This window comes from Cyprinus carpio, chromosome A21 (assembly GCF_018340385.1).
Source record: "Cyprinus carpio isolate SPL01 chromosome A21, ASM1834038v1, whole genome shotgun sequence".
NCBI classification, from domain to species: domain Eukaryota; kingdom Metazoa; phylum Chordata; class Actinopteri; order Cypriniformes; family Cyprinidae; genus Cyprinus; species Cyprinus carpio.
Genome location: NC_056592.1, coordinates 25,017,436 through 25,032,116, shown reverse-complemented (window position 1 = coordinate 25,032,116; position 14,681 = coordinate 25,017,436). Strand labels below are relative to the sequence as shown.

Here is a 14,681-nt window from a genome sequence, read left to right as displayed (position 1 = left end):
TAATACCGTACTTTTCTGCATTTCTTCTTACATGCATGATACTTTTTGACTGTTTTCTCTTGTTTTTAATAAATATTTATCTTCTGATAGTTATTCTTTATGTGAAGATTTGTAGGTTTCATGGCCACCTCGATTTGGGTTCATTTTAGCCTAGCAATGTAGTAATTTTAAACAATAAAAAGGCAACCCAGCATGCTGGGTTAAACAATAACGCGCTGGGTTTCGTCCCTTTTTGACCCAGTGCTGGGTTGCCAAAATAACCCAAATTGGGTTTTTTTTTAATTTTTTTTAGAGTGTGTGATATAAACTCGCAAGTTATAAAGTCTAATTCTGAGGGAAAAAAAGAGACTCTTTTCTTACAGTTGCGTTTAATTCACTCAATTCTGACTTTATACCTCGCAACTTGTTTATATCTCGCAATTTTGACTATTTCTCAAAATATCTCACAATTCTGACTTTTTTCCTCTGAATTTTGAGTTTAAATCTCGCAATTCAGATTTTTCTGATTCTAAGTCAGAACTGCAAGTTTATATCACAGAATTCTTAGAAAAAAAAAGTAATAATTGCAGGATGTAAACTCGCAATTGCAAGAAAAAAAAAAAGTCCTAAAAGTCGCAATTACCTTTTCTATTTTTTATTTAGTGGTGGAAATAGGCTTCCATAGTATACAGCAACCATCCCTTCAGTAAATATACAAAAACTTTTTTCTTGAGTATACCTATAGAGTAGTACTGCATCCTTCATATCGATGTTGATGGACCCTACAGTAATGTATTTGGCAAAGAAATACTCTGTCATAGGTCCAACTCATTTTTTTAAACTTTGGTCATGTTTATCATGAGAATCCAACTCTTTAACAGTGTAAGTAGCAAGAAATAGCATTATCCCCATTAAACTTTGAATCAAAGGGTAAAATAATACTAGATATGTTATTACCTGAATTGATCTTATTTTCCATCAAAAGGTTCAAATTTACAACACTGACAGCAACAAAAGTGGCAGACGGGCTGAATGAAACAGCGGTTACCATGGTTACCCCTGTAAACAAAGCAGTTCCGCACATATAAACACTATTTCGTTAAGCATTAAATGGAGGTAACAAAAAAATGTCAATGGAACTTTTCTAAAGAAAGACAGTTCCCCTTCATTCATAATTTCAAGTCGACTAGTATTTGCAATGTTGACTAGCAGCTGCAGTTCCATTTAGTCGACTAGTCTTGCACATCCCTAATACATACACACACATTATAAACAATTAACTTATTATTTTATTTATTCCTTTACACAAAGTTTGTTGTATGGCTCCAGAAGAACTATAATAATTTTTTTATGGCTTTTCTTTTGTTATTTTTATCTTGGAGCTTCACAGCCCCAATCCTGTTCACTTTATTTTCATTTTTGGGTGAAGGCCTTTGTTCCCTTCATTTCAGATGGATCACATACTGCACACTGCATTTGCAGAAGGTACACATGGCACCACTGATGTCCCTGTTCTTGCTAAATAAGTACGCCATTGCATAAATAGTGTGAGACAGGCAGTCAAAAACGGATGTGTATTGGTTGGTGACACCTCGGTGACCCACATTCCGCTGTTTTGAAAACTGTACCATTTCCCTTTGTCATTTTCTACTGTACAGTAGGCTTCTTAAAAAACACTTTGCATCAAACAAACAGTTCCTAGCAATACGCTTTGCAGAAAAGTTTTCTCCCAAATCTGTTGCGTTTTAACCCCTATTACCACAGGGTCGTGTACAAATTTGCAGAAGTATTCAGCTATAAACAGGACATGCATCATCACATAAATATTGAAGCTAATGTTTCTTCCTTTAAAACTGTACAAAGGAGTAAGCCAAATAATAATAATAATAATAATAATAATAATAATAAGTACAGCAGACAACATATAATCAATTAGTCACCTCTTTTTAAGTTAAGATGCTCAGTTAAGCATTTATCATTATATGTGAAACAATTAAGGTATATCAATAAATGTTTAAAAAAAAAATTTAACAGAATTAAACATAAAAAGTTAAAACAGTGTACTTAAGGATTTTTCAGGCTGTAAATAATGTCAGAGGTGGAAATTAATGAGTAATGAATGTAGAATGTATTCTTCCCATTTTTGTTACACAGTTAAACATCATCATAAATTCAAAGGCTTGGCTTAGTGGTTAGACGAAGTGAGTTGTGATGCTCATGCAGCCCTGCAAGTTTGATTCTGGCTTGGAACATTTTCTGATCACCATTTATTGTCTCCTTTCCGTCTCTGCACAGTTTTTATGCAACAGAAATGTAAAAAGGCCAAAAAGAGTTCAAAATAATAATAGTAGTAATAATAATAAACAAACAAACAGAAATACTGACGACAGAGAACACTGGTTAAAAATTAGCATGAAAATCAGTCCTGTACTTTCAATTGCAAGGCAAAATAATACCAAAAACTTCATGGTTATCTTATGATTAGTTCAACCGCAGGACAAACATAAGAGTGTGCTTGAAGGTGTGAAGTCCAAACACCAATTATTCACTTTTATGCAACATTCTAAACTGGGGCAGCGTTCAGTGGAGTCTCATTTTCAATCAGAAATATTCTTCAGTTTGTACAGACATCCGCTTTCCACACATGCAAACCTCTCATTCATTCGATCACATACTCTGGATTATATAAGTAGATTATATCATTTTAATCCTTTGAGCTGTGGAAAATAATAAAATGACAGATGGAAGTGACATGCACAAAAATTAAAATACATAAAAGAAAAGACAAATCAAAATGTGCTACAAAAAAATGCATGAATACAACAAAAGACACTAGATGCTGACCTATTCATAATTAATAAAACTTTTGGAAATATCAAATATCAGCACACTGAATGCATATAATGGCTCATCACATGGGTTGTGCCGCAGGGTTTTAGAGTAGGACCGCACCCTCAAAAAGTGGGGGGGAACACAATCAGAAGGCATTTGTTGTCTCATGTGACTACATTCAACAAAGAACCTGACACTGAAACTGACTCACATTAATTAGCAGAAAGAAGCTCAACACATGGTCATTACACGTAGATGTAATACAGTACACGAGCAATCATTAAAGAACAGAATTTGAAGGTTTGCCAGAGTGGTAACTATAACTTTCATTAAAATAACACCTTAAAATAAGTACTAGAAATAAAATAACATGCTACTGTACTACTGTATGTGTATTTACTTCACTAAAATATTTACATTCTACCATCACGCATTTTCATGTTAATGAAAATATAAATACTTTATATTTCCTATGTAGAGCTGCAACAGTATGAGATTTTCATGATGCAATAACTGTCTCAGAAAATATCTAAATTTCATGATATCCTGTATTCCACAATTTGATTAAATATTGATTAAATAATTTGGAAATCTCAATTTTCCATTAGGAAAAAAAAAATCTCTCCCAACTAATGCCATTCAGACATTCTCATTTGGTACATTACAATAATATTCAAGGTTCAAATGATCAACAGAACCTAAGTTATTACATTTAATTACTGTAAATGGTATTTGACTGACAATAAATAAATGTTTTTCAATCAATAAATTGATTTTAAAATCTTGTCTTATTTGCAGTATTGTTAAATGTCAACATTATTATTTTTTGATTTCTAATGTAATATTCTCTATGGGTGCTAGGATTCCTAGGGTCATTTATCCTTTCCAAGTAATTATTATAAGATGCATTATTATAATTTACACTGATCAATTCCTAAATATTTATGAATTAGAATTCCAACAGCTATAAACTACAGTTTGACTCCTTTGCAGAGGACTTAGTCTGTCCTTGAACTTTCCAGAAAACTCTTCCAACTGGGCTGAATTTACATTCAAATTAAATGTAGTCAGAGACCACTTTGTTCCTGCATCACCCGCCGTCAACGTGAATTAAAGAAACAAACACGCTGCTATATTGCTTTCAGGAAAGAGAGCAGAACAGACCGGTGTGGACAAGATATTTCTTTCAAAGGCAGTATGAGAGCGCTACTGCAAATAAGACCTGCTGCTGGAAATTCCATTGATTCTTAGATTAGAAAACATGTTAAAACAAACCCGAGCCACGAGACGCTGGCATTAAAGATGATCAAAGGTATGATTTAACAAACTGCTAGAGTCAACATATCTAAGTCGAAGTCAAACATTACTCACTGGCACTTAGTTTTCAAAATTAGGCTAGTTTTCTAGCTGAACTGCATACAGTATATGTACATTAAAAGGCTGCTGTACTGAAGTCTAATGCTGAGATAATACTCAATTCATACATTTTTATTGTGGCAGTTTTTGAAGTACTATTATTAGTGTTAACTTTTGTAAGCTCTGAAGTCATTTGCTAAATCGCTCAAAAAAGCACTAGGCCTGTCCAAAGGGTTGAAAAACAAAACAAACATTTTGCACTTAAACATGACTAATGTTTTTTAGTAATTATATTGAATTTAGCTGAAAAATACAACAAGAAAATGCAATAAGCAAATATAAACTAAATAAAGAACTGCATTAAATAGTTTATTCAAAACAAAGAAACTACATTACGTGTCTGTTCAGAAAAGTGCATAATTTTTTAAACAATACTAAACAAAACAGCATTCATATGCACAGTGTAATGCAAAAAAACTCAGTTCATCCACACTTTCGTAATGTTGGGATCAGAAGGAATGCGATGCAAAGACTATGTTTTTCCACAACTTGGCACTGAACAGCCTCTTGTTGTTTGTGTTTGCCTCTCTCATTACTTACACTACATGTGTGAATCGGTGGGCGGGGCTAAACAGGCAGTGATGTAGAAGCAGGCATTGATCTTCTTCTGCGGAGGCGGGGTTTAGCCACACTATTACATCATAAAGTGGCACATTCCACAAGCTGTCGTTTTGGCAGATTGGCTTCAATATAAGCTGTTTTTAGATTAACGAGAAAGTTTTGAGTTCTGAAACTTACAGGAAGTTTTTAAAAGTACAGTGACCTCTTATATGTCAAAAGATCAAGGGAATTTCAATTTCACGGTTCATGACCCCTTTAACATTACTCGCTGTAATAGGAAATATGCCAAACCTGAAGAAAAAAAAAATGCACAAGCAATATGGGAGTGTAAGCATTGTACTGTACATATCATGTGTAAAATAAAAAAAAAAAAAAAACTCCATTTTGTGAAATATATATATATATATATATATATTTTAGCTATTTTTAACTTACAGATAAGAGTACTGCCTTCTCTTATCTGCCCTGTTACATGTGAATAAGAATTTATGAAATGTTTGATTTATCACCACTTCTCGACAGCAGTTCACATTCCTGACCGTCAGAAAAAAAGAGCCTGCATGACTGGTAAACCCTTTGAACCAAACTGAACTAAAAGATATCTAACATTCAAAATTAAGACTCTAACTAAATACTTTTAACAAAATCAAAAATTGTCCTGTTTTTTTTTAATTATTATTATTATTACCATTTATGAATGACATCTAAACAGAAAATTATTTTAAAAAGTAGATTTAGCATTTCCTGAATAAAATACTAGCATATTAGAATATTATGGTTTTAGTTTTTATTTTATTTTTTAGGTTGCGGCTCTGTGTAAATGAAATTCCACATCAGAGTTGTTTTGCTGTTATCATGACAGTCAACATATCTTGTTTTCTGTCACTGAGCATATCTTAAAACGTACAGTGTAAAGAGAGCTATAAATGGTTAAATATGCAAGGACGACGGCCAATAATTCAGAACACAAATCAGTGTAATGAAGACCCAATCGTACTGTAATTCACTATGCAAATATGATGACAGCATCACTGTTGGTTACATTTTGAATGCATTTAATCAGTGTACATCAGAGAGTTTTCCAAACTTTCATATCAAATGTCTTCATAAGAGCAGTCTATGAAAAACAAGCAAAAATAGCACACCCAAGGCTGAACTTACTATTCTCCAAAATATAGTTTGAATGGAGTCTGAATGTTTAAACTGAACTGATTGTAAGAGGTTTAAAAAATTCTAACCAGAATATTAATACAGTGAATATTAATACAAGATATGTCCACAAAAATGAGTCAGGTGAAATTTCAGGTAACTAACACTGATAAGTTTCCCCTAACACAGCACTAAACTGTCCAAGTTGGTTTAGAGGGAGAAATATGCTGACCTAAATATCTCTAACTTGGCTTTCCAAGTAGACTGCCAGATTAACACTGAGCCATCGGGAAAAGGTTTAAAGGTTTCTCTTGCGCAAATGAGACTGGCACGTTGGATCAAGTTGGATAAGAAAACGATAACAAAACATTACACCGTACCACGACACACAATCAGAACCATGAACAAAAGCATAACTGTGAGGTCATTAAAAGTCCATATATTTCAGGATCTCCCAGAGTGTATGAACTCATATCTCAGTCTAGAAGGTTGGCCGTAAAACTAATTTCAAAATTCATTTCATCAGAAAACCCAACCCCAAGTAGCAAAGTAAAATTGGTCAAGAGTAAAGACCAAGGACACACTTTATATTATTTGCAGTACTCATGGAATTTTGAGCCATAATGACTAATAGCTTCTAGTCCTCTCCACACTCACCGAAAAACAATATCACATCAGCAACAGCAACAGTGGTCGATGTTGTTATTGATGGTTAGAGCCTCCTGGAACTGGGCTCAGAGAGGAGCGCATGTGTGCCATTCTGAGCCGAAGGGAGCTCCATGAGGCCCATGTGTTTGCTTTGGACGGGCAAAGCACCAATACAGATCAGCACACACAGGCTCCTGGGAGAATCAGCGGACCAGCACACAAACTAATTAAAGCTGCAAACAACAGCTTCATCAAATATCATGCGGTTTTGAGAAGTTTCGTGGTCAGTTTTTGTATTGTTTAAAAAAAAAAAAAAAAAAACTTGAGTAAATGGGTCTGGAATACAGAACGCACTCCACATTGCCATCAGGATTTCATGACTGACACTTGACTGGATGAGGGTCATTATATCTAGATTACATTTACAAAAATTATATCCTGTGAAATATTTTAGAACTGAGAATAAAAACAAAATGCATATTCTCTTTAAAAAACTAATATCTTTTCAAGCCTCTAAATTACAGTTTTAAAACTTCTAAAAATCACAGAGTTTTAAAGTTTTCTGTGATTGCATTTTGCCGATATGCCCCTTATGGGGAAAGATTTCCAATAACGGCCACGATTTCACACAATTTCATCAGCTGAAGAAATATTTTACAGCTCAGCATTACTACAAAAAAAAAAAGATTTGACTAATATCCTTCACTTTTTCAGGTCTGGAAATCACGATTTTAAAATTCCCAGAAGTTTTCCATGGCTGTGGGAACCGTGTCCCACTGAAAAATAATATGCACTACCTCAGCCTCAGCCTTTTATTCACTATTTATCTATTTTGCTGTTCATTATCAAAGCAGCTCATTCAACAGCTTTTGAAAGTCATTCCTACCTGCTGTATGGATAGGTGGACGGAAGTACTGTCTCATTGGCTCTCTGCATCCCAGACGGATCTCCATATCCATTTTCCTCGAACCCACCATCACTTAAGGTGGGTAGGGGAGAAAACAGGCCGAATGGAGGTTTCTGATCTGGTAAACTCACAGCTGAGGCGGTGTTGGCTCCATAGTGGTATCCCTGTCCGCCCATCTCTCCCAAAGTGGTGGGCCCACTGTGAGGACCACCCATCCCTGACATCTGACAGTAGCTCCGCCTCTCAGTCTCCTGTTTGATGACACCCGGCGTACACAGCTGGATAAAGTCTGCGTCTTTCTCGGTCTTGATGTTGACACTGGCTTCCACCATCTGCTGCCGTTTCCCCATGCCGTTCACATTTGCACAGGCTGCACTGTTGCCAGTGACAACAGGGCTGGTATCCTTCAGAAAGTTGCTCTCTCCCAGCAGGGCATCATCCACTGCCAACGAGGAAAGAAAGGCAGCCTCGTCAGCAACGTATAGCTCATTCAGGTCAGATAGGGAGTCAGGTAAGTCCAGATCCTTGAGGATGTCAATGGTGTTGTCACCAATCACTCTCTCACTACTATCCAATTCCTTATCCATGTGGCCATAGGATGGAAAGTCCAGCCTATCCTTTTCCATGGGGGAAAACTGCTCCATTTTCATTGTAAAAGTGTCAGGGGCCTGGATGCTAGAGCCACGATTTAAGTCTGCAATGCTCTCGTCCAAGAGCGAAAAGTTCTCCCCAATGTTGAGGGGCTCTTTTACCTTTTGCTGGTGCTGCATTCTGAAAGGTTTAAATGCCTTAACAGCTGGTTCTTGTGTGTTACGTCCCAATAAGGATGGGTCTGCCAGAGAGAGATTTCTTTGAGCGTCACTACCGCTCTGTCCGTTTGAGAAATCTTTTGACGTATTTAAAGCGGACACATTGACACCAATATCAGGCACGAAGCCTCTCTCGATACAATCCCCGAGAGTTAAATTCTCACCATTGTTACTGCTGCGTTTTTGTCCACTGTCCATATCTTAATCCCGCTGTATAGACAGAAACATATTAAACATAAAATTTAGTTCATATTATCAAAAAAAAAAAATACAGTATGTTTTACATATAAAATGGAGTAAAATTGCTATTGTAGTATTTAAATAAGATTAAAAAAAAAAGAAAACTGCAATTTTTGCACCATTTATTTGCTGGTGAGTTATTCAGAAAATATTACAGATTTAGACTTTGGATAGAGTTTGGTCTGGACAGAACTCCCACCTGGAGTTCCTCTTGGCTCCTAATGCAATTAAATAATATGATATGAAACTACATTTCTAACCAGATGCCCACACAAAGCTCTCTTGGGGTGATATAATGGATGGGTTTTGCAGCTTTCTAAGACTTTTCAGCTAAACAAACCATTCAAGTTGTATTTGACCCTTGTACGAGGATTTGTTTTATGTTTTTTTTTTTTTTTCCCTTTCTCCTCCAACTTATTTGAATTTATAGTCTACATTTACTGCACTAATAAATTCTGTAGATCTATTAAAAACTATTGCAACGCATTCAAACTCATCCCACAAAATGGAGCTTGATGAGGCGATTGTTTGCTCAGATAATGAAGGCTTGAGGCGCGTAGACATTAAAAACTCATACAAATCCTCCAAATACATGAGTCGATGCACCGCGGTGCTGCCACCTGTCGGCTGAGCTTAGCCACTGCGTCCAAAATGAACTTCAGCCTGACAACCCGCTTAATGTGCACTAAAGCTCGTTAAACCTACATAAAATGTCAAACAGCACATCAATACATACTAAATAACTCAACGAGAACTGAAATCAAGCCTGTGAGCATGGTTTAAACGTTAAAAGGCACGGAGTGTCTAAATGACGCAAAACTGTAATGCATCAGGAGAAGCTTTGAAACATATATTTTAAAGCCACAGCAGCAGCTATATGGGTTAACATGCGAAATGTCAAGGTTAAAAAAAAAAAAAAACGAACGCAGACGGTATGCAATTGCAAAAATGCACTCTGTATTCACAACGCGCGGAGAGCAAATGACCCCGAGTACATGAGACAGACTTACCTTTACAAGATTTATGACGAAAAATGCATTTCTATACAAGTCCAAAGCTGTTTAAGCGTTCAGATGGTGTCCGCGATAGTTTTTCGTTGAACTTCCCGCATGGTCAATAGATTTTACGAGACGCGCTGCGGCTTCGAAACACTGTGCGAGTCGCACAAACAACTCGAGGGGGGAAAAAAAAAACACAGAAATGCACCGTAACGACGACGCATACAAGTCGTGTCACGATATAAACTTCGACGCACTCTGAAAACACCCGCTGTTTATTCGTCGTTTGCGGTCGAGCGGGGAATCGCCAGCATTACATAAGCACGAGCTGCTTGTCAAACTCCCGACAGCCCGAGATCTACCCGTCAAAAAGCCCCTGCTAGCTTCAACACGGTAAACGCCCCTCCGACAAAAAAACAAAAACTCCAGTACAAGTTACCCTCCAGCCATGCGAATACAAAAACACAACAAAAGCTGAATAAAACCGCGCCAAGTCGACAAACGAGCTGACAGTGACGCTAATGTCACCGAACACACAAATACCGCCGCTTCAGTTGCACGCGATCGAAACTCAGAAACGGTAGCACTAGCTTGTCATTCCCCCCGTGTCATTTTAAAACCAACGACGCCGTTTACAGTCTGTCAACAGCGAATATAAGCCGTTTCCATACTTAAGACGGCTCGATCGTTTGAGAGCTCGAGCACATTAGCTAACACACATTAGCACGAGCTGCGCGACCGCTGCAACTTTTTGTATGCGCCTTACAGCGAACTGAGCAAAGGCGGTATACAAATATCTCTAGGCAGCTATATATACGGGGAACACACGACGGAGAGCTAAAGACTGCAAAAAAAGGCATTCAGAATGCGCAGTTTCAGTGCGTAAATAAAGGGGCAAAGGGCACATTCACAGAATAAAACCCGAAATAAAAGAGAATTGTCTTTCCCGTTTCTGTGTACTAGTAACAACTGTCCAGTATTGGACTTGTCCCCAACTGCGCACTAAAGATGAATACATATATATATTTAGACTGAGTAAAGAGGAGAGCGACATGCGCACAAGGGTTCAGTTTTAAGTTTATATTCGTATCGTTTAAAACTGTTATCAGAGTGCATACTGAATATCTTGCTATTATAATATAGGCTACTATGACTGCGAAGGTTTGGAATACAACTCGTGTATTAAAACAGACACAATGTATTGAAGTATATAGAAAATAAAAGTGAAAAAACATCAGTGGTTCTGGTTTTGTTTCAGCATTCAGATTTTAAATTGGACAGGTGACAGTACCAAATTAAAGTAGCAAAATATGAATTACAGTGCAAAGTGATTAAAATAAATAGGCTGAAATCAATTTTATTCACACGTTTATTTAATGAATAAGTAGGTATGTGATTTTCTAGCCTAATATACAAATAAAAAACAGTTAGATAAACTAAAATAATTTTGCTTAACTATGCCTGATCAGTGGTGTTTGTATTTTATTTTTATTTATTTTTTCATTGAAGTGTTGTTTGATCAAAATATTGAAATGGTGAGATGTGAAGCTTAATATGAGTTAATATACTATTGCTTGAAATAAAACAACAAATTGGTCCTGAATGGGGAAAAAACTGCAGAAAAGTGGCTGTAGCTACAAGTGTTTGCTCAAAAGCATGTTCAGAAAGACCTGCTACCGTACTATTTCTGTAGTATATGCTATGTATACGGTGTGCTGTAAGCATGTGCAGTTGATCTTCTACAGTATTTGTCAAGAAAAGCAGTTTACAACAGAGCATGATGTATTCCACAATGCAATGTTCTCACCTTGACCCTTCGTTTCTCGCCGGTATGAATTGCATATTTACCCATCACACAGGAAATGGAGGGTCAAGTCAAGAGCATTGCATTGTTATATTACAATATTCTTTGTGTTCTTATTGTATACTGCAGTGTAGCATTGGAGGTCATTTGAATATGGTGCATATTGTGCATGAAATTGACGAGAAGAGATGGGAAGGTGTTCTAAGCTGTTAGAGTGTAGCGAGACGAGGCAGATTCACTCCCCCCATCCAAACAAGTTCAGTATGGGGTTGCAGTGTGTGCATGTGGATGTTTAATTATGCCAGTGGAGAGAAAAAGCATACAAACCATCTCCAGGGGCCAACTATAGAAGAAATCACACTGTTTCTTTGACTCTGTAACGTAGCAACAGGGAACACAGAGCTTCCAGGTTGTTGTGTGAGATGTGGTCATTATTGATCCACCAACACCCTTCCCTCAGTCTCTAACTGCAGTCATGGGTCATGATTAAAAAACACACAGCCAGTTTAAAAATTCTGGTGATTTTGTTAGGTTTATCCAGTAATTGTAAACTGGTCTTCAGTAGAAGATTGATGGTCTGCTGTAGAAAGAAAGATATTCTTTCTACAGCAGACCATCAATCCTCTACTGAAGACCAGTTTTCCAGACTCTAAGGAATAGTTCACTAAAAAAAAATTATTTATATTTCTGTCATTATTTACACACCTTCATGCAGTTTCAAACACATATAACTTTAGCATAAAGTGAAAAATGTAAGGTTGATATCTTAATAAATAAATATAAATGTAAAAAAAAAATTTAAGTTCTCAGAAGGAAATTTCTTAGTATGAGATACCATCACGTGGAAAAAGAAAGGAAACAGAAACTGATAAAAGGGCCCCTGAATATGACCTTTTATGAAAAGGGTTGTTTAAAAATAGCATGTGACAACTCCCTGAAACCTTACTTTTTGTTTTTTTTTTTTTTTTTTTGAACCAGCAGAGACACATCGGTAAGTAGATCATAGCCGTATGCTGCCTGTGAGATGGCAGTCAATAGGGAATAATCCACAATGGGAGGAAGACGATGAAAGGATGAAATAATAAACAATGGAAGGAAGACAAAGAGTAATCAACCTATAAGGTGAGTAACACTGCAGTAGAGGTCAGTTATAGTCATTTGTCAGACTTGTTAATGTGAGATCGCAAGAAAAGTGGAAGTACAGGGAATGGCTGGTGGAGTGACAGTACCAAACTCTTGGGAGTCCCAGGACATCCAAACCATCCACATCTGGGTGGTGGCTAAACGGCCTGCATGGACCGATGGCCAGCATGCTTGGGTTCAGGATCCTGGTCTGCATGGAAGGTGGCAAGCAGGGTTGGGTCCAGGATGTTGTCGCAGGCCACCCAAGATCTTTCTTCTAGGCCGTACACCTCTCAGTTGATTAGGTAATCAAGTCAACTTTAGGATGTCTTGCATTGCCTTCACTGGGCTATTCTAAGGAGCAGAGGCAGGGGGATCACCAACCTTACCAGACTCCATGGAAGTAGACAAGTGTGGTGAAGGTTGACATGAGAGACATGATAAGTTGGTGCATTTATATAGGTGGCAGTGGAGTCGATAAGTGACAGAGGTTTAACTTGTTTGATTATGGTGAATGGGTCACTGGGCTTAACTTTTTGCTGGGCAGTCAAAGCTGGATATCTTTCGCTCTCCAGGAACCAGTGATTGAGGGCAGGGTTCCTCTGATGGTGCTCCAAAAATTTGTTGGAAGCTGAGTGCACATTTGAAGGGGGTAAATCCAGTGGCAGGTTTATGGAGGCAATTCTGGGCCCAGTGGGTAAAATGGTTCCATATGTTCTGGTGGTGATGGTAGTATGTCATAAGACCAATATCTTAGCCGATAGGTTCTACCTCAATCTGTCATAATGACATCATTATTCACATGACGCAGCTGATTGGTTTTCTTCTCACATCAGCAGCCAATGAGCTTGCTGCACAACATTCATATACTTGGCTAGCGCTTGGTGTAAGCAGTTGCAGCGCGCGCTTAAGAAAACCCTCCACATTCCCCAGCTATCAGATGATTTCATCATACAGTATGTCATATATGGGAGTTATTTCATATATGTTACATGTGCAAAACAAACACAGCAGCAGTATTTCCTGCATGCTCACAGCAGCATGTCTGTGAAGCAGGTACTGTGAAGCAGCGCAGCCGATCTATTCTGCCAAGACCAAACACTTTAACATGTATATAGAGTTTTTAGTTGTTGTTTGTTGTTTTAGTAAGCAAAATTGCAACTAAACTTGACAACCAGTGATCGCCAAGGTTTTTAATATGGAAACAGCAGACCTTTTTGTTTTTAAATAAAATAAAATAAAAATATTATTCTTGATAATAAAACTTTACTTAAGCTTTAAATGTAATAATTACTTGAATGTCTTCAGACCCAGCTAGAAGCACTTATGAGTAACAAAGCAGGTCTTAGATATTTATTTGGCCCTTTTAAGGGTACACATTACACTGATGCGGCCCAGGCAGGAATTAAGTTTGACACCTATAATCTATTATTATATTATTTTGAATGTTTGAATTTCTTCAAATGTTCAAAACGCTTGATAAAATGTTCTCCTGTGCTCATTTCATTGAAGCAACAAGTCCTGGCTTATTTTAGCGATGAGCCATGATTTCCTTTAGCTCACAGTCCTTCTGGCCACCATGCATTCCAGACTAGTGCAATTGTTTTATTAGCAGTTATATATGGTTGCCATTTTCCAATGAGTTAAAAGGACATCTTGCACTAACAGAAGAAATAAAAACTAAAGTAGGAGCCCCGGGGGACATGCAGGCCCACAGTTGCTTGCTTTCTATCACTGCCTTATAAAAACACCAGACAGAGCGTGTTAAAAAACTGCATCAAAATTTGGAACCATGTGGGGCTTTTTGCTTTGGCTCATCTAGCAAGCTGTCTGCAGTGGCAGCTGTTAAGCAAGAATATGATCTACTTGACAGGGAGGCGTTGCAAAAAAGAAAAAAAAAATGCCAGGAACTCCAGTGACCCAAATAATCGAACTACCCTCCTGGCAAGTTAATAGTCTCTGTTGAGAACCTGTCATTTTAATGCAACATACTGCATGTCCTGTCATCCGCAATGCTGCTGTATTTTGACAAGAAAAACTAAAGTGAGATAAACTGTATTTTAAGTACCTGTGAGAGAATAGGCCAGATGAAAATAGCTCAGACAATTTGCTTAGCAAGATTAACACTACATGAAGACATATTTGGCTGTGCATTTACTTTGTAATCATGCAGTTAAAATAAATGTGTTCCTGCATGTCGAGTGATGAGGGTAAAG

At 37.3% G+C, this 14,681-nt stretch overlaps 1 protein-coding gene across 1 annotated transcript; it reads right to left on the bottom strand.

Moving 5' to 3' along the window:
• Positions 1 to 634: 634 nt before the first annotated feature.
• LOC122134732 (glucocorticoid receptor-like) lies at positions 635 to 9,718 on the bottom strand. Its single transcript, XM_042711410.1, has 3 exons — positions 9,552 to 9,718; positions 7,472 to 8,511; positions 635 to 1,038 (listed from the first exon to the last, which is right to left on the bottom strand). The coding sequence occupies exons 2-3, from the start codon at positions 8,497 to 8,499 to the stop codon at positions 948 to 950; spliced, it is 1,119 nt and encodes a 372-aa protein (XP_042567344.1). The 5' UTR covers positions 8,500 to 8,511; positions 9,552 to 9,718; the 3' UTR covers positions 635 to 947.
• Positions 9,719 to 14,681: the final 4,963 nt, after the last annotated feature.

Coding starts and splice junctions, on each gene's coding strand:
- LOC122134732 (XM_042711410.1), bottom strand. CDS start 8,499: ATGGACAGTGGACAAAAACGCAGCAGTAACAATGGTGAGAATTTAACT. Junction 1,039..7,471: donor TCCACCTATCCATACAGCAG/GTAGGAATGACT, acceptor CTTTGTTTACAG/GGGTAACCATGGTAACCGCT.